This window comes from Amphiura filiformis, chromosome 6 (genome assembly GCF_039555335.1).
Source record: "Amphiura filiformis chromosome 6, Afil_fr2py, whole genome shotgun sequence".
In the NCBI taxonomy this organism is placed as follows: domain Eukaryota; kingdom Metazoa; phylum Echinodermata; class Ophiuroidea; order Amphilepidida; family Amphiuridae; genus Amphiura; species Amphiura filiformis.
In genome coordinates, this window is record NC_092633.1 from 30056682 (window position 1) to 30078394 (window position 21713).

The 21713-nt window shown below is 36.4% G+C and overlaps 1 protein-coding gene across 2 annotated transcripts in view; it reads left to right on the forward strand.

Annotated features, from left to right (window-relative positions):
* The window catches only part of LOC140155245 (paxillin-like), a 68349-nt gene that overhangs the window by 20505 nt on the left and 26131 nt on the right, over positions 1–21713 (forward strand). For both annotated transcript variants that reach the window (XM_072178000.1, XM_072178001.1), the window contains exons 2-3: positions 17038–17180; positions 19149–19557. In XM_072178000.1, the coding sequence (XP_072034101.1) occupies positions 17038–17180; positions 19149–19557 (552 nt within the window). The remainder of the gene's footprint in view (positions 1–17037; positions 17181–19148; positions 19558–21713) is intronic.

Below are 21713 nucleotides of genomic sequence, written 5' to 3' on the forward strand. Positions count from 1 at the left end.
ACAGTCAACATTTAGAGTCAAAATTTTTGGAAGGTCATTTTGGGGTCATCTGGGGTCACCAGGGGTCATCTAAGGTCAAATTAATAAAATTGGTCGTATGGGTATGAAACTTGGTGGGTACAGTCAACATTTAAAGCCAAATTTTTGGCATGTCATTTTGGAGTCCCCAGGGGTCATTGGAGGTCAAATTACTAAAAATTTAAATTTAAATCGCCCCATGGTGGAGGCATCCCATTCGACGCCTTACGTCGAAAACCGCGACGTTTCTAGTTTACAGTTGTTCCATATAATAAAGAGTTACAATAATCAATTCGAGAAATAACAAGTGAGCGGACAGCATGGTTGCAAGTATCTTTATCAATATAACAGCGAATCGCCCTATATTCTGAAGATGATAATTTAAAGAGCGAGAGACAGCAGATATTTGAGATGACATAGACACGGTTGAATCAAAAAAGAACTCCAAGGTTGCGTACAGAATCAGATGGTTTGATAATTGTTCCACATACGTTAGAGTTGGTTCATATATATTTCAAATTATATGCAGAGCTAGCAACAAAGAATTCGGTTTTATCTTCATTCAGTTTAAGCTTATTTACATTCATCCAATTCTTGATTTCAGCAATACATGATTCCAATTTGAAAAGAGCAGTTACACTATCTCCAGGAATGCGGGGATTAAATTCTGTATATATTTGTGTATCATCTGCATGTATATGTGATAGTTCAATCTGTGTTTCTGGATAATTTTTCCAAGTGGGTATGTGTAGTAGCTAAACATCCCAGGACCTACCACTGATCCCTGGGGTAGGCCAAATTCCATTGTTTGAGTTTAGAAAAATCACCACCTATACCAACTTGGCTATTGCGTCCTTTGAGGTAGGAGAGTAGGCCTATCCAGGATCGCACAGCTCCATTAATGCCAAGAAGAAAACTCAGAAGCATAAAAAATCAATGCATAAAGCAACTGCAAGCGCAAGTATTCCACATGATCCAATTGCATCATCATACAAATATAGGCACGGAAAGCTTGGCCATGACCAAGGTGCACCACTGTGACGCACCTTTGTTCCATAACCATTAGGGTATAGGACGTTTTTGATATAGCCCCCGAATGAAATGTACCGGTATTTAATTATGTTTGTACTCACTCAGGTAGCATTGTGTGTGAATTTTACATCCGAACTAGAGGCTATTCTTTTTTTATGGGCATTTTAGTGTCTAAAATGGCCCAAAATGAGGGTTTTTCAATATCGCCGTCCATTTCTAATCGTCACCCCATAGGCTTTACATGTAAAATAAAAAGGCTCGTAAAAATTAATAGCCTCTAGTTAGGATGTAAAATTCACACCAAATGCTTTTTGAGTGATTACAAAGATAATTAAATACTTTTCATTCGGGGCTATGTGGAATTTTTTATGTATTCCTTGTACAATGACATTTCACAATAAAATGTCCATCGGAAACAAAGGTACGGGTGGACGCCCCATCCCCGGTCACATGTCTGGCACCCGAAAGGTCTGTGGTTCAAAACCTGGCCAGAGAAAAAAAGGTTGTCTGTTTTCTCTTCTTGCTATCCTTCTTTCCTTCCCCTGGGGTGGGGGCTAGAGTTAGTAACACCTCAATTCCCCTCCTATACTAGTAAATTAAAGAATGGAATTCTAATTATATAAAACTGGTGCTTCTATTTTTGAAATGTCCACAAAGTGGTTCTATTAGTATATGTCGTTGTGTAGGAGTGAATATCCCCATATGGAAACATTTTGTTGGTGACTCAAGATTTTCTGAAATGTAATGGTGCATTTCAATTTCACTGTTACCGTATGTATTTTGTTGCTGTTCTGTCAAAACTTTGTAACTCCAATAGCTGCTATGTATTAAATATATGCAATACAAATATAATATTGTCCATATTTAACACCTTGCAGCTATTGGAGTTACGAGGTTTTGACAGAACGGCGACGATTTGTATAATGCTGTACAAGGGAATATTTTGTAGCAGAGCAGGTTTTGGAAAAGCATAGGAACCATTGATGTAGATAATGGGGGCAAGGTGCAATGTGAGTGAATGTTGACCTGCGCTTGTGTGAGGTAATGTCTTCCCTACATGCACTGCTAAGTTATTGTGCAATGTCATATGAGGAGCCCAGAGAAGATATCTTACATGTCCCACAATGCATTTCTTCCCTGTATTGATTTGCTATTCAGTGCAACATGGGTCGATAGTGACAAAAAATATCTCAATTACAAGGCATAGATGATCTCTGTTAATTGAGGTATTTTTTGTCATTGGCCCATGTTGCACTGAATAGCAAGTCAGCACAGGAAGAAGTGCATTAATGGGAAATGTAAGATAGAACCTGCAGACCTTGAAAGTCCTTGATTTTGAAAATACCTTTAAGGCCTTGAAAGGCCTGGAAATTTGCACAAGGTCCTTGAAAGTCCTTGAATAAAGTATAATTTTGACAAAATTTGGGGAGTGGGGAGGAGCTGTTACTTTCGTTAAAGTGCCGCATGGAGAGCCACATCATGATTTTTGTGTTGTGGTAAGTCCTTAAAAATCATGCTTTTGGACCTTGAAAGTCCTTGAAAAGTCCTTGAATTTTAAAGGCTTCAAGGTGCGGGAACCCTGAAGATAGTTTCAAAACCTTTTTACATTCTATTGTATGTGATGAAAATTATTGTTTGATTATTGAATAATTACTTTTCTCATTAAAAAATCATTGATATGGATTCTGGATAGTGATACCCAAAAAGTTAAGCAACATTTCCATAAAATATTAGATTTTTATTTTTGTCCCCAAAATGTTAGTTTTCACTGTTAGATATGGCCCCTTCTAATTTTGCACATCATGTACGTACAGTTTTATGAACATCGCATATACAATTTTGATTAATATTTTGATCGTATGAATTTAAAACTGTAAATGTTTATACAAGATTGTTTTTAAAGAGTATGTAATTTTGAAACTTTTCAATAATTCAGGGATGCCAGTTTTCAGGCAATTGCCTGATTTCATACTTTTTGTTAAACCCAAATGTGCACATGCTTTTTCAGGCCACTAACATCCCTGATAATTATATTCTGGGACTGACTAAATCCACTTCAGAATGGATTGGAGCAATGTATGCTTTCTGGTACATACATTGTATTAGTGAAAGGGGTGAGGTATGCATTCAATTCAACCCACATCATATAGTGGGTGTGTTTTAGTCAAGGTAAAGCAAAACAATTCAAAACAAAGTGTTCTCTTTAAAAAAAAAAAGTTGACAAGCAACGATTTGTGGGAGCAAGGTTATTGAATGCAGTGTTTGCTATACAACATTTGATGATTGCTTAAACTTGACTATTTATGTGACATGCAGAGATATTTTGTACAAAACTGCTCACAAATTGATCAATAAGCAATAGTTCAATACTATGAAAAACTCAGTCAGTTCTCCTTTCAGAAGTGTCCATTGGCCTATCATAATGAATGATTTCCAAAACTTGACGTCCTTTCTGTCATAGAGTTTCTTATTTGATATTTGATTATTTGATATTTATCTCTCTTGAATTGAAAAAACTAATTCATTTTGGGCTGACTGGGCAATGTGCCCGGGTACCCGGCGCATTTTTCGGGCGGGTAACCGGGTACCCGAAATTGCAAAAAAAAAAATGAAAAAATGAAAAAATGATATCAAAATGCATTCAAATTCAATGGGACTCACTCACACCCTTTAACCGGTGAATGTGAAATTATATGGGAAGATGATCTATGACTGTACCCTTCTGTTCCTGCTCTTGACTAGTATCAAATTCCGATGCAAGGGATATATGCCCTCATGTGAGCTGTGAAGCTTTTAAAATTAGTTACTGCCATCTAGTGGTCAATTTTGTTCTCTACATGTATCAGCTGAGAAGCTTTTAGAATTAGATGCTGCCACCTAGTGGTCAATTTTGACCAAGCTGTATCACTACTCCCTCTCACTATGCTGACAGCAAGCCAAGGATTTGGCTCGCTTCATCAAATCTGTGCAGACATGAATATTGCAAGGTTCAATCTAGTGAGTTGATGATGTGTGAAACAGTGTTCAAAGGCAAATTGGGTTAATTAAGTGATATTTATTAGGCGATAGCCGTGTATTTTATAGTTAATTTTTAATAACTTGTACATGTACCAACCCAAGGTGGTTTTCTTGTGAATTGTTTTTCCTGCTTATAATCAGTGGTGTCAGCAGTTAGCGGTGATATTGTGGACATTTCTCGAATCTTGACAGGAAAGCAATCTAGTAAGTACTATGAGTATGACTATGGTAAAAGGATGATGATGATGACATTGGGAAAGATCAAGTGGACTTTGGTTTCATACAATTCCAACTCCTCACATCTCACACACAGCACTAATGACAAAAGTATGTAAATAACATTTGACATAATACCCACCAGGGAATGAAGAAGATAATAAAGATTTAAAATTTGTTTGAAATTGATGAAATGTTTTAAAAAGTAAATTTAATATGATTTTGCAAACTACTACATGTATACAAATGTACACACAAAATTTCACTATTACCATATTGTTCAAGTAATAACCTTTGAACTTGACTTCCCAGATTCGTCCTTATTGGGTATCCACTCTCCCTCTTACTTAAAGTCTTGGAATGAAGAGGTGCATTGCAGGGCTCAAATTTCAGGGAGGCCACTGAGGCCATTGCCTGCCCTTTTTCAGTTTTGGCCTTGGTGTCCCCAGTTCTTTTGTCAACTGATCAAGGCATTCTTCATCACTTGTTGGCCTTAGTTTTTGGTGCCTTTCTTTGTCTTTGCCCAGTGACCTTGAAAATGGGTGCCCCAACAAATAAAATTTGAGGCCTGGTGCATTGTCATGCATGCACATAGCTCAGTTGCCATACCACCTAGGGGTATGACAATCACAATCATCAGGCATTTTTGCATTTAGCTACACCTCCTCCATTTATCATGTTTGCTGTGTTTATTTGAATTGTGTTTTTAGCATTGATGGAAATAAAATGACTCTGAATACTAACTCCACAAACAAGGTATCTCACACAATCTCTACTCACCACTGAAAGTACCTCCAAAGGAGGTCACGTCAGGTCAGAAAGCAAGGTGACAGCTATTGGATTCATTCATTTAATCTGGAGGGGTGTGACTTGCTATTGACACTTTTGCCTGAGGAGTTGTGAGGGACAGAGAACTGATCTTCAGATTGCAAATTCCAATAAAAACAGTAAAAGCCTGGCGGAGCTTACATAGCTTTGGATTGTTCATCACTTGGTGCTCTACATTGCAGCCTTAAGGTTGAGTTTGTCCAAAGTGCACTTCCACAGTGTGATGCTCTGTCTGCACAGATTGACTTGAAACGTGCTTGAAACAACATTTGGGCTTTCTTTTAAAATTGCAACACTTTTTGTTGCATATTCACTAACTGGATAGCTAGAGATGATTTGACTAAAAATAATCAATTTCCATTTCCCTTTTCTGTAATCAATTGAGTAAGGTTTTTGAAAGAATCAAAACTCATGTGATATTATATCCCATTCCCCCTCCTCCTTCAGGTGTATCGATCATTAGTGAATGCCATGCCAGTATGATTTCAACTTTAAAGAAAACTGGAACTCATCACAACTATACTCATGTTTTCTATGGGTTGGGCACCATATTGGTGAACTTTAACCCCATGTTATGAGATTCCAAGCATTGTTACACCTCCGCTGTTGGTGGTATCCATTGCCAATGGGTTCAGAGTTTACCACAGGAGCAGCCCAGGCTGGTTGGATGTGGGCATATCAGTTTCTGATATGATGTGTCATTGAACTTATCATACAAATTTTAAGTGTTTAGTTTCATAGGAATTTGTAAAAATATTGATACATTATTAAATTTCGTAAAACTTTTCTTTAAGGAAGATATTACTCTAGCCTATGCATTTCATGCGGATTTTCAATTTTTCAGTCTTATTTCTGAATGTTTTGTTTAGCTTAGTAGTAGAACTTGGATGAAAGTATGATTCCTCTCAAGAAGTAAGATTATACATGTTTATACTGGCTTCATACTTTTTACTGCTTGCCCCCTTCATCATGCCGAAAAGTGCAAGCGGAGCGGCACGCCGCTCAGCGGCAACGGCATGACTATGAAAGCCAATGTTGTCGCTCAGCATCGCCAAAAATTGTATCATGTTCTCATACGTCAGAGTGACACCGCTCCAGAGTTGACTTGAATTGAACTCTTAGCGATGCTGCCGCTTGGGCAAAGCAGTGGAGTGATTGATATATCGGCTTGCCGCTGTTCACTGCTAGCGTTGCTGGTGCGACTGCGCAGTGAAACAAAATTGTCGTCAAAGCGGCAAGTGGAAGGAAAGTATGAAACCAGCATTAGTTCAGATAGTACTTGACATTATGTGACAGGCAAGGTGTCATGAGGATGAGATAGACCTGGCCCAGTTCCTCTAATAGCATGGCCCACAAATTTAATAATATGATGCTGCTACTGATCACGTCTAGGCCTATTCAATATAACAAATTAATATCTGTTTTAGATCATTACCGAAACTGATACCGAACATTTTCCTGAAACCCACCCCCCAAAAAAAAACCATTGACCCAACTCCCAAACTTTACTATAACTATACAAACCCACCAAAGCCCAACTAACCTAACACCCTTGCCCAACCCCAAAAGAGAATTAGGGGTGAAATTGATTTTACCTAAAAAAGTTGGAACTGTATTTAGTGTTATAAATAGGTCATCATATACAAAATACATGCAGGGAATTGGAAGTTATATTTTTTAAATGTGTTTCCTAACCTAACACAAACTCTAACCCAATTCCCCAAACCTTACTATAACTATACAAACCCACCCAATACCAAGTAACATTTTAAAACCTAACCTAAAACCTGTGCCCTTACCCCCAAAAGGAATTTTGGGGAAAAAACTTCATTTCATCAAAATTGTTATTTTATTGCTAATAAAATAAATGAGAAACCTTTCAGAGAATATTGAAAATTTCAAAAAAAATAAAATAAAAAAACCGTTGAAGTGCACAAATTTGTGCCTTCTTGGCAAGAATTTTTTTCTTACATGCAACAGTTTTTTTCTTGCAGGTTAGAAATTTGATAAATAGGTCACCATACAAAATTCATGTGTGGACCTATTTATCAAATTTCTAATGTGTACATGTAAGAAAAGAGCTGTTGTATGCAAGAAGAAAATTCGAACCCAGCAGAAAAAAGCTTGTGCACTCAAATGAATGGTTTTTTTTTATAATTGCCAAAATGATGTGAAAGGTTTCTCCTTCATATAATTACCAATAAAAATAATCATTTTGATGAGTTGAAGCTAAATAAAGTAATTGAAACTTCATTGACATAAATATTCATGCATTTAATAACACTATTTTAAAACATTCTAAATGTAAGTCTGATTTTTTAGGAGAAATAAATTTTACCCCTTTTGGGTGTTGGGGCAGTGATGTTAGTAGTTGGGCTTGGGTGGGTTGTATAGTTATAGTAATTTTTGAGAGATGGGTTAGAGTTTGTGTAAGGTTAGGAAAAATATTCAAACAAAATAAAATTTTAAAAAAAAAAATGATTTTTCTATTTCGGTAATACACAAACGGTTTCCGTTTATCGGTTTTTGGTTTTTACAATGCCGATTATGCCTAATCACGTCACACAATTCTAATGAAAATGTGAAAGGCCATGATGAGGGCAGCCAGCTCCAGCAGTCTCAGTCAATATACATGGTGTATTTATAGGAATACATTATGAGATTGTATTGCAGTTAGCCGAATTAGATTGATCCCATTTATATACCAGTATGTTGCAGAGTAGTATCTAGGCAATCTACTATATCTTTGGATTCTAAAATTAGTATATCTTGTGAAACATTTTATGTAATGTGAAAATAGATGTGACCAGTTGCCTATGAATGTTGGTATTTCTGGTCATTTTGATTTGAAACATCTGTGGTTGCAATATGTGATCATTTTGCAAATTTAGGGAAAGCTTGAAAAGTAAAGAATTACTTTTAAAGTTACAAATTGCATTTAAATCAAATTGGTGATACAATGGAGTTGTTTTATAAGCAAATTGGTAGATATTCATTAGAAAGTTTTTTGGTTCAATCCTAGCTGAGATCTGGTGTCTTGTTGTATTTTTGCAAAATTGTGTTATCAGATATGTGATGGTTTATGATTGAAATTGATTGGACAGCAAATTGGATGAGTAAAACCCGATCCTGACTCCACATCGCAGCGCGATGCGATGCTATAAAAACAGTAATCTGAGCCAGGTTTTTACGAGCTCAGCGGTGAAAATTCTCATCGCGCGGTGGAAATTTGGGTCCGCAATTGAGTTGAACAATGTTCAACTTTTTCGCATCAAGCGCTGCGATATCGCAGCCGTCGGCGCTTCTGATTGGCTCCTGGAAAATCAAGGTCGGTAGAATGACCTTAAAGGAGACGCAGACCCACATGCTTTTAAAACATCGCAACATCGCGCGATGAAATTAAAATGTACATTTCAATTTCATAGCGCTATGCTGCGATGTTTGAAAAGCGTCGTAGCATCGCATCGCGCTGCGAAGTGGAGTCAGGATCGGGCTTTAGAGCTCATTTATCTTCTGTTTAAAGGGCGAAGGCATTACACATTTTACAATCCTATCATAGTAAGTTTACATGTACATGAACTTGGCTTGAGTGCAATGCCAAGCTGGCAAGGAGTTGAAAATTTGAAGGCCATGCATAAACTAGATCCCAGGCCTACTGCACCAATTATTAAACAAATCCAGGGAGGGATCCTGGGAGGTGTAAGCCCATGATCCTCCCTATGTAAAATGGTACATCATGCCTAAACCAGTCTTATTCTTTGTCTTTCTTGTGATCGTTGGCTAGTTTTAAAACAACACCTCATAATTTGACCATTTTTCAACCTGTATCACCTAATTTGTAATTATAATTCCAGAACCATCTTCAAGTGGGAGCTAAAATGGATAGCACTATGCCATTTGAGTCATCATCATCTCAGAGAGAGGTATTACAGAACTTGGTTATAATCAACTAAAAAGGGTTAATAATTAATACTATCCATTGCAAATTTAATTTGTCAAATTATTTTTCCATAAAATCATTTTGTGAAACAAATATCACCCTAGAAAGAGACTCCACACTTAGAATACTTTGCATAGACAGTATTTGCTCCACATCACTCAAGTTTCATTTATCATCAGATCAGAAATAAGTGTTCTTAAATAGCCCTGTAAATAGGTAATACTCACTGTAACCATAGCAACTCAATCACTAAACTATCCATGCAGGTATTATCATGGGTCCCCCTCAGGGTAGTTTTGACATTGATACCACCCCTGTTGGCAAAATGGTAGATGCCAATGAAAGTGACAACCAAGTATGTGTGACACAGGGTTAGCAATACCATTGCGCTTATATGGGCATGACCCATATGTTCTTGAAGGGATCATATGAAGCGTAAGGTTCATCGTAGTAGGAATAGGAGGGTGATGTGAAAACAATAACACAGCGGGATCCTCCCACCAAAAATTAAGCTAGAAGGGAAGGAGGAGGTTACAGCGTGAGCTCACCAGGTTACTCACTCCAAGTGAATTTGGTGTCAATATTTCTGTGGGTGTTTAATGGTTTTGACTTCCTGAGATTTCAACACTCTAGTGGAAATAATATCCTGTTCTGTTGCACACAGCTTGCACAGATTACATTCGATTTTGGAATAATATTAATATCGTACGGAATACTGTGTGATATACCATAGTGTAATATCTTTCGATTGAAATTGAGGTAAGTTTAAATACTACATTATTGCTTCCAACATAGCTCAACATAGGTGTGTGTGATAGACATGGGATGATATTAGAGCATGCTGCATGTTGATGACATGATAGGAGTGACTGAAGTATGCAGCGCTGGATCAGTTGTATGTTCAGTTGGGGGTCAGGCGGTCACATGGAGTGTATCCAGGCTATGCAGCGCATCACATTGACTTATCCATTGACAATTGACATTTAGGCGGTATACCATGGCCGTGGTACTATAGGTTACTTGGATGCAGTTGCTTATATGTATAGCATAGTGATGCTATTCATTGGAACCCATCTAATATATGTACCCTTGTGTCAGTGGTATAGTGTCATAGCGATCAATTCAAAAATTTAGAAAATCTCATAGGTAAATTGCCGAAAAAATGGCTTATGCCCCTTCCCCTCCCATGGTCGGTGCCCCCCTCCCACCATTTAATTAGGATGATTCACAACACACCACTGCCTTGTGTGGATGCACTTGGTAATACCTACCATGACAAGCTTTTATATTTTAGCTGCAGTTGTAAGTGAGTAGTAATTATTCAGTCGATATAATAAGGCCAAATTTGTGCCGTTCCAGGCCAACAAAAAAATTAAATTAGTTCACCGCTGTCAATTCAATCTTGTGTAAATGTTGAAAGAAATTATACTAATCACGTAATCAGTGCATACATTTCCGAGACGTTGATAAACAAGTGCATTGATTTGTTTCATTTCATGTACAATTAATTAATGCTCTGTTATCCAAAATTATTATATGCTTAAATTAAATACAGTATTTTGATATTTCAAAAACACTGCACAGTATATCGAGTGCATTTTTATATGTCCTCTGTACGTCAGCTGGAAAAATACTTCAAAAAGCTCTTTTTTAGTGTTTTCTCTTCAATAATCTACAAGATATTTTTGATAATAAAATTATTGACTTGAATCTTCTCTAGAAACTACAGGCTGTTCATTAATACATGTATGATATGCTGTACTCAGCTGTGTGGCTGTAGATCCAGTGATTACAATTACCAGAAATTAGATTTCATATTGCTTACTCATACCATGTAAAAGCCAACGCTAACTATAATGAAATGTGGACGTGGTCAGTCAGACCCAGTCCTGATTAAAATTGTGTAAAAACAAACATTTTCAAGTGACAAAGTGCATGGCAAATTACGAGCTCCCGAGTTAGCAAGTCATCTAGAAATTAATGGCTGGACTGGCGCTTTCAGGATACCCTGTATACAGTTTTAGCCCTACGCATCAATAATTAGGAAATTTATAACAGAAATGGAATGACACCAACATGTACTACAGTTTCTGGAGAGAAGAACGGCAGTTGTTTAAATTTTGTGAGCGTTGGGTTCTGATTGGCTGATTCGATCGTCTGACAATCATAACAACAGACCGATAATCTTATTGGCCGATTTCGCGTCAAAACGTTGGTCGGCGCTCTTTAAGGGAACACAAAGCTCCATGGCGCTAACGTCAATCTGAGCAAGGAACTACTGTTCACTGAAATTGAGTGCAGGGGCGGATTTAGAGGGGGTCGCACCCGGCGCGCGCCCCCTCTAATTTTTGCAGAGCGGCGCTTGACTTTGTGAGAGCGCCGAGCCGCGGTGACTCTGCGCCCCCTCTATTGAAATTTCCTGGATCTGCCCCTGGAGTGTAGGATGAATGTGGTCTGTACAAATTAAAATAAGCGCAAGCAAGTATTAGAGTCAAAATACTCTAGTTCACTAGTGATTATTTTTATCTTATCTTTAGCATCCCAGGAGCTGTATAATATTATGCTAAAATTCATGAACATTCTGGAACTGAATTACTATGGAATCTAGATCAGTAGATGTAATACTGAATTATTTGCTTTTTAGTAAATTGAACAAGAGCTTCTGTTTCTAACATCCATTTTCATGGAATATGGATATAATTTTGTTAACCTTGTTCTGCAAATAGTTCTTGTGGATGTAAATTGTTGAATTATGCCATTTCATAATCCTGCAACAATAGAATCTATGTCCCTACTACACACCAATATTTGTGGATTTAATCATAGATGATGAGACCTTGCTGTAACTAATGTCATTCCAGAGCGCCTGTATGTATGAACCAGTGTGGGTTTAGTGTATGTATGCACTTTCATTAAAATCATAGTGACTCCTTCATGACTCAAGTCGTGTGTAAATATAGCAAGCAAATTTGTTTGTTTTTTATTGAATCGCATGATTAATTGTGGTTTATGAATATGATGCAGGGTTTTCTTTTCCAAATTCTAATTAATTGGTATTTTGATATGACAATATTATGTGGCCAGAAGTTTTCAGTGGTATTTTTTTTTTAGAAAAGTGGGGGATGAGGCTGTGCACGGATCACAATACAAAATTTTGTGGACACACTAATGGCATAATTAATTTAATCACCAAAACTTTAAGATATCTGCCTAAACCCATTTTCTGAAAGTCAGTTATTAGTAGTAGTACACGAAGGCCTGTATCGTGCGGGGGTACTCAAGTACCCCGGTATTGTGCACCTAAAAATTTCTTTAATTTGACAGTCTTGTGTTATGATAAGCATGGACCCATGGATTTTGTGATGTAGTTTATTATATAGGCCTATATGAGTCAAGATGTGCTCCTTAAATATTGTACCAAATAAGTTTATTTCCGTTAATCTGTAAGTCAGAAGCCAATTTATGACAAATTTCCTACCTGTAGGCCTATGCACAGACTGCAGCCTGCGAAGGTCTTAGAAAATATGTGGATTGCATATTTTTGACATCCAGGCATAAAGGCTTGGCTTGACCTTGAAGTAACCTTGGCACATTTCCTAAATTGAGTCAGATTATTGAAAATCCCAAAAATAATAGATATATCTAGGCTTTAGTAGATTCTAGGATTGCTGCGAGCCATAGCTAATGATAGCTTGTAGTCCATGTTTGTTTTGATTGGTCTTGATCATCAACTTTCGGAAGTGAATTAATTCAAAACAATAATTTATTATCAACATCAATAGATGTCCTACAATTGTGGTATATTGAACATTTCGATTGTCATCTCCAGCCACGATCAAAATCCAAATCAAGATTGGAAAAGAATATAGGAAAACCAAGTGCAGTTTAAGCAGTATTTATTCATAAGCTAGGGAGTCAAAATGGTGGACAAGAAATGTCATGAATCATGTTACCTTTTAAGTAAAATTGCAGCTTATTTGGCTTATGTCCACATGGGTCATCAGGAAAAATATTTTCTTTTATTGAATTAACACCTCTGTTATTTGGTGCTTCACAATATGACAGTAATGGAAAGAAAAGTGCTAATTTTCATCGTTTTTCAGCACTTTAGATTTGGACAAATTTGGGCGTGATGACCGGTAATTATGGGGTCATCCATAAACAAACAGCAGCTGTCTTCGGAAAACTTGAATTTGAAAAGGTCCATCGCAAAAGCAACTATTGATGCAATGCAAAAAAACAAACAAATTGATTGCTGGTTGTCCATCTCTTTTCAAAAGCTACACATTTCAATAACTTAATGATTGAGTGTAAATTAGCCTTTAGATTGGGCAAAATATGACATATCATAGGCATCTTGTATATTGTGTGTCCAAAGTAAAATACTCTGGCCTGTAATCAGGGGGCGGGGACAGGGACTCAAGTTTACTCTTTTTCTTGTAAAGGATTCTATTGTATTCTTGAGTACGAAAAATAAAGAGTAAATAATTTCACTTTTTAGGCCTTCTTAGATGTTATAGCCTATGTACTCCTCAAAATATCATGAGGCTACTATCTCACAGCCCTGCAACGATACTGCACACTTCCTGTAGGAAACATATATTGTTGTGTTAAAGTGTAGGCTTGTTAGAGAATGCAACAAAAACATTGTAAGGGCCAGTAGACAGAATGCATTCCATTGGTACAAATAGTTACATTTGCCCCACACAAAGAATTAATATCTCCCTCCCAATTAAAAAAAAAAAAAAAAGGAAATCTTAAAAACGGCTGGTCTGATTTCACCTGTTTTTATAGAAACTTTTATTCAAAACAAAGTTGACAACAATCAAATTACATCTGGAAGTTTTATTCCAAACTGGAAAATAACATTACTTGCGTATTTGCTCTTAAAGAGGAAGCCCTGCCAGAGCAGTTCTTCTGGAGAGAACCAAATCTGCCTGGTTATCAAATTAATCAGTGACAATATTATCTCTGAATTTGTCAGGTGCTGATTGATGCAATAACATTAAAACATTAATTAGTAATTAGCACCCGTCTAATTCAGAGATAACCTGATTAATTTGATAACCAGGCAGGCTTGGTTCATCCAGAAGAACTGCTCTGGTGGGGCTTCCTCTTTAATCTTGCACTGGTTTTTAAGGAAGAGCAAATGATATCAAAAGATCATTTGTGACCTGGGGTCCATTTCACTGAACGTTAAACCCTTCGTAACCCAAGTATAACCATGTGTAACCCCTATTACTTACGAAGGGTACCATTCTTAAGTAAGTTTACTGTTCGTAACTAAGTTTAGTGAAATGGAAGTTACGAACAATTTTGAGACTTGCAAAGCTTCGTTAAGTTGAGTGAAATGCACCCCTGATCTGATCCACTCAGGCCAAAGTCGGAAATGTTAAAAAATTAGTTGCTACCATTACTAATTTGCTCAATCTACATTTAGGTCTCTTGAATACTTTGTTGCAAAGTTATGAACCTTTTATCCATTTTCTTATGTTTTTTATTACTTTTTCTCCTCACTTTTTGCCTATATGTCAGTTTCATTATTGCCGACTTAAGCCTGATTGGATCAGATCTGGTCATATTTTTATCCTCTAAAGATTAGTCAAATTATTGGATCAGGATTTGCTGATGTGACTGTTGCACAATTCTCAGGCTTAACTGGTATGGCTCATGGTTCATCATGAGGCTGATTGTCTTCCTCCATTGGCGAGAGAGATCTAAAAAATAGTAATCACATTGATCACACACATATCTATCGCTATCTGTGATTAATCATACATAGATGGTAGAAAAGAATGCCTGCGTACTATCTCATCACTAATTTAAGAATACCAGGGAGTTAATATCGGAAATACCAAAGATGAAGTGTTAGATAAATTGGCTTGTCAGTGTCTAGACATCTGATATATCGCAACCATCAAATTCTGATGTTACTTTGTTATTATATTTGATTAAAATATAGTATTTAAATTGTCTAAAGTGTTTAGTTTATATAGAAGGGGCATGCATGCAAATATGAGAGTGACATGTATGTGCAGCCACAACGTTCAGCATGCAGGAGGGGGCAGGTATTGAGCAAAAATATGAATCTTTTGAGGGAAGATGCTAAAAAATGAAGGACTTTGGGGGAAACCCTAAAATGGAGTCTGGGGTGGCAGATGCTTCTGAGTATGACACTATGAACAAAGTCTAAAATTTCCTAATTATTATAAGATGTCTTCGGTGAAATCCCCGGGGTAAAATCTTATTGTAACATTAGGAATTTTGAAAAAAAGGCAGTCTTTCTATGAAAGAAGGTCTGGGGGAGTAAGAAAAATATGGGATGGGGGAAAACAACAGGCTAAGGGGCTTTTGGGAATGCACATAATGTAAATCAACAGTAGGAGTTTAGACAAAAGGCAGTCTTTCAATGATAGAGAGTCTGGGGGGGGAGTAAGAACAATATGGGTTGGGTGGGGGAGCAAAAAAAAAATAGGGTAAGGGAGCTTAGGGACTGCACATAATGCATGTCATAATATTGAGTGAGCCTCCTGGTATTTGATTCTCATAGTGTTATGTTTACCAGTTTTTCATTTGTACATCTTCATAGATAATCTCAATGGCATGACATGAAGTTCATATCGTTCAAATTCATAGCGTTTAGGTGCTGTTATAAAGGTAACCGGTCTTGCTTGATTTGGAATGAAAGATATGCTATATAACCCTACATGCTGTCAAAATAAGTTCCAAGTACTAGGGTCAAATGTAGCAATTCAGCAATTAGCATGGAATATTAAAAATTGTTTTGAGATGATAAATAAATATTGCCTTTAAAATTTGTATGGCCTAATTGGTAAATTGCCAAATGAACATAAAGAAATTCCCTAAATACCTTGAGGAAATAATCACTTGTCCAATTCTATTCAGCAATTGTATGTCAAATATTGTCCTTGTGGAATAGAGAAAAGTGGACATTTTTGCACAATTTATTTTTCGTGCTGCACAAATTTTCGAACTATTTCATTTTGTTTTTAAATTTCTTTCTAAATATAGGGTCTATGCTTACATTGACTTGTACACAAAAAAGAATATATTCGCATGTTTACTATTTTTGTGGTAGAATGTGAAAATTGTGAAAATAAATATAGCGCAAAAATTTCCACTAAGAGTAGTTGTAAATGCCAATATTAGATACTAATGAGATAGTGTACGGTGATGCGTTGAAAGTCATGATTGGGATGCAAAGGAAGCTTAATTGCTCCATCACCCCTGGGTGATTAACTCTAGAATGCATTAGGGTTCATAAAGAAGATGCACCGTAATTTGATCTCTACTTCCAAGTTCAAATTGCTTGAGGTATTTTCAATCATTTGTGACTTCTATCTTGTTGATTTCACCTGTTTTAATGGATGCTTAGTGAAATTTAATAGCATTTTTAATATGCATTTAGATTCCATTAAGATGTGACCTAGATCATCAAGTTTTGTGCATATTCTGTGCCATCTTGCTATCAAATTACAGTGTCCATCTACCATTTAGAAAATCACAATCTAACTCATTCTAAGGTAGTTGAGTTTACTGAAGAAGGAATAAATTTTGTTCAGATTTGATTTCCCTTCTTTTTGATCGTTTTTGCATTAAAACATGTTTTCTAAAACATGCAAGTCAGTCGCTGGGGTCAGTCAATCGCTTTTTTCTTTACCATTAGTTTTAATCATTTTTAAAACACCTTAATTTTTTCTATTGAAATATATTTATGTACCAATCATCAGCGTTGGACTTAAGAAATTTTCTATGCGTAGCATTATCAACTTGCACACTTCACTGTATGGCATAAAATTGCTACACATTTCCAAAATTGAGTAGCATTTTGCTCAGCAATACCAGCTATGGTGAACGCTGCCAGTCGTAAACAAAATAAAAACAAACAAAAATGTAATTTTGATGCTTTCATAACACCACTTTTAATTTCCATATTGTTTCTGTCTTTTTACTTTTACTTACAGATGAGTTATTAGCAGATCTAGAGTCTACCTCAAACCAGTTAAAAGCCAGCAAACCGCCTTCAGAAAGTAGACCACAGACTTCACAAACGCCAACATCGCCTATCTACACAGAGATCCAAAACGGCAATTTGAGAGGGGCCAAAGTAAGTTACCAAGATACCAAGTTTAGCCCACCACTGGCGAAGCTATGATATTTAAAGATTTTTAGGCATTGCTTGTGCTTATTGGCCCATTTTTGACCATTTTCATCAACTTTGCCCTCTGAAAAAGTCCTGGCTACACCACTGGATACTGCATGTTATCTTGGACAGATGACTTTCATTTTTAAAAAAAAAAAAAAACATCTCTTTATGATTATGTAGTACATGCATCCAGAGGTTCTGTTCCAGTACTAATGCATATTCACTGGAATTGCTCTTCTGCAGCTTCAATATTTACCAGTAGAAAATGAAAATGGTTTTTAATTTCAAAATGAAATGGAAATTGGAAGTACTCGAAATAAGATCATCATTGTAAACATGAAAGTTTTCAGTTTTTCAGTTGATTACAATGTTTTTGTTTCAGTGTTTTTCAGCTATTTCTGTCTCAAAATCATAGAAAAATAGGTAAAAAGTGGACTGTTACAAGTATTATTTTCAGTGTTTGATACTGTTATCAGTTTTCATATCTGTAATTGAAACTTCTAAAATTAGAAAGTTTGTTTAAAAGATTGTTGTTTGTTTTTGACTCTTTATTGAGAAGTACATAGTAGAGCTACAGATCCACTCTGTCAGATGTAAGAAGTAATATTATAAACACAGTAATTATTATCTACAAAATGATAGGATAAAAACAGCATTAAAGGTCCGTAACCCGATCGACAGCATCATCCCCGATTTTTTCATTGTTGATGAGGTTTTGGTATCACATAATAGATACTATTTTTCTCATTACTATCCTGAAATTTGACGCTCCAAGTCGATGTATTTCGAGAAATCATGAAACACAGCGGGTTTTACAGGTATACCAGTTGTTCGCATTTTACACGACACGTGAGATTTGAGTATACATAGAATGAAATCGCAATAGATACGGCAGACTTCACCCCAGTACCAATTAAGTCATAAAAATACATCAAATAGGCCCCTAATGTCAAACTATAGATGGCGCTATAATGATATAAAACAAAAACAAAAATAAAGAAATACATAAGAGGCGAAATAAATAAGGAAACATGACCTCTATTGTCAAGAATGATACGAGGAATATGAAAAAAATTATGAGAGCACCTCCCCCCATTAAAAAATTAGTTAAAAAATAAAACAAAGAAAAATCATAAATATGTGAAAATGTGCATCATATAGCTAAAAATAAAGAAATAATTAAGCGAAGTAAATACAGCATGGGCTATCTTGTCAAGAATGATAATGAGCGCAGTGATATGTAATGTTTTTAAGATTAATCAGTATGAATAGAGGGTATAAAAGTGTACAGGGCGAGCCGGTTTTCAGTGCCAAGGCGAACACTTCCTGCTTCCACTGGGACATGCGCTCGGCCGTTGTTTCGGGATGCCTGACCAGAATGCAATGCACGCGTACCAGTGTATTGGCTTGCTAATATCCTAATTATTCACATTTATGCTGAAATTGTTCCCGTTTTCTCACATAGATTGATAAAGGGGACAATATTTGACATTGTGTGTAAGTTTGAAGAGAATCCATATCCTAAACCGATATGGTTACCCGTACCCTTTAAGGTGTACATATATGAAGGGGTCAGAGCCAAAAGGCCCCAAGTACAAAAATGACATGTAATGATACAGGCATTTTTGTACTTAGGGCCTTCTGGCTCTCACATATGTCATACATAGTGTTGCACTTAGGGCTTTACATTTTCACTGATAACAGATTCTGTGGATATATATATAGCTTGATCATGGCTATACAATCATAAGGTGCTCAGTGTTGTAAAGATTATTTTTGTGCCAAAATCTCATTTTGGCCAAAAAGCACTTAGGGCCTTTTTGCGCCGATTCCTCGATATAGTGTTAAGTTATTTACTGCATTTAGATGTCAACAATGCATTAAAAATATAGGCTACTATTATATGTCTTATTATTTTATGTCCACCAGAATACTTCCAGATTTCCAACAGGGATTTCCCAGCCAGAACCATTATACGAACCTCAGCAACGCCAAATTCCAAGTGGAGACAATTACATCTACGCACAGCCCCACGCTACACAGAACAACAACAGTAGCAACGTAGGAGGTTTCAGTCAGTCTAACGTCACCTACAGTTCTATATACACACCTAAATCTGCAGCTACAAATCCAGCAGCAAGTTACACTAGTGCTTCACCCCCTCCAAAGCCAGCTAGGCATCGGTCACCGGTAGCACCTTCCCCTCAACAGGGAACAGCATTTACATATCCAGACGCATATAACAACAAGACTTATCAGTCTACTAAAATGGCAAACTTATCAGAGCTGGACAGTTTACTTAAAGATTTGGAGACAGCGCAGTTTCAAATACAAAACAGTATGTATTTCATATTAATAGCTAAGCTAGATATTATTAGTGTTTTACTGTTAAGAAGGATTTTTAAGTTGATTGTCAATTCTGAACTGGGCAAATACCAGTGCATTATAGAAAAGGTATCTGTAAGAATGGATGTACGTTATATTTGCCATATTGTGATTATTATCGACATGGGTTTCATTAAGTCAGAACTTTGTTCTCTCCATGGTACATTGAGATTTTGCAGATCTAGAGAGACACTAAGCTTACAGTCCTGCATAGAGAGAGTCAGACCTACCTACAGAGAGTCGCACCTGTGAGATAGGAAGCCCCATATATTCATTCCTTGTGTGTAGCGAGCCGGGTCACCCACGGATATTGTTATGCAAATCGCGCTAGCTCTACCCTTGCCTGCTTATCTGCGCACGCTCAAATCAATTACATGGCTTCACTTCCGGGTTCAATACACTTGGGTCAGAAAGTCAGTATTCGCTATAGTATTATAAAGAACTAACTGAATGCACAAACCAAATTACAAATACCAACTATCAGAAGATTAGATATTTTTACATTTATCCATGAAGCTGCATATTGATGCACAAATTGACTCACATTTAGGTCAGTTACACGGTTATTCGTTTAAGACCTCGGAATACGATCGATACATGATAACAATAGGGCTGTGCATATTGCTTCGTATCTCTTTAGTTATATTCGCCTCAGCCTGTGGTTGGTACTGTATGTTGGTTACTTGCAGTCAGTTTGATAATGTGACTGTCCAAATTTGTCATGGTGTTATGTAGAAGCATCTGTATCTAGACGGTGATCACTTTGAGGAGGAAATGAACAGGCTCCAAAATTAGCTGTGATAAGATAATACCAAGGAACAAAGTAGCAATGCTCTATGAAAAGCGGCATTCTACAAGCAGCTTGGTAAAACTTTCTTAGTCTTTCTAAGCTATAGTTTGTCTCGTCTCAAGTTGAGAGTAATGCCTTGTCGGATTACGCAGTGGCAGATTTGATTAGTGCTCGTTAAGCTAATCCTGTGAGGTGTATACACACGCTTAGAAGGGTGATTTGTCCGTATGGTGGCACCGCAGCGGCGTAAACAAATTGATTTGAATATGCCATACAGAAATCCAACATAGCGTTAATCTCATCTTGAGAAGAGCCACACTATATTGTTTACAACAAATTTCAATGTATTGAAAAACTTTCCAACAAATTTCACATCAGTATAGCATCAAGTATTAATTACTAATACTAATTAGGATCCAAATGGTCTCTTTTCATTACCATTCTTCTCTTTTTGCCATCATTCAGCAAAAGGAGCTGGATTTTATAAGTTCACTGGTAGGTTTTTGAATGGGTATAATTCGTCTATATTCAAATCTCATACTACTCTTGTTATGTGCCTGGTATTTTATAGCTGGTATGTAGTCTTGTTACCCTTTTCACAATTACACATTTTAAGACAATTTGTATTGAATTTTGACAACAATTTTGAATTTTGGTATATCGATGAGCCCAAATTACTTGATTCAAAGAAATAGAGTTCAAAAATTGGTATATTGATGGGTCCACTTTCAAATTCTGAGCCGCACACCAAACACATCTGGCTTTGCTACATCTAAAGCTTGCACAGACTAGACTATTAGTAAATGTTACTTTGGCTCCTCGCTTTTTATAATGCTCTATGGGCCTTGACATTTCTTACATTTGAAATAATTTGATTCAAGTTATATGTGGATCCCTTTACATTGCAATAGATTTTGATTTATATATTAATTTATATCTAGATACTGTTTCTTTAATTGCACCTTGCTTGTTGCAAACTATCAAATTCCATCTTGGTCTCTAACCAACATTTCTGAAATGCTTTTATAATTAGCAAGCAAATATCCTTGGTACCCATTGTCTTTCTCATATTTTATATATATGGAAACCTTGTTGTATTTTATATAATTATATGGAAGCCTTGCATTTTAATTTATAAATATTGTTTCCAACCCAGGTACATTTATCATTTTGTTTTATTTATTTCGGTACATTGTCTAGTTAGTGTATTTTAAATATTTTTATTATAGCATAATCATTTGCCCTCTTCATTCTAGTAGGTACATGTATGTGTTTGTGGTATTGATAAACTCAATTAAGCTTGAATTCTAATGATGTTT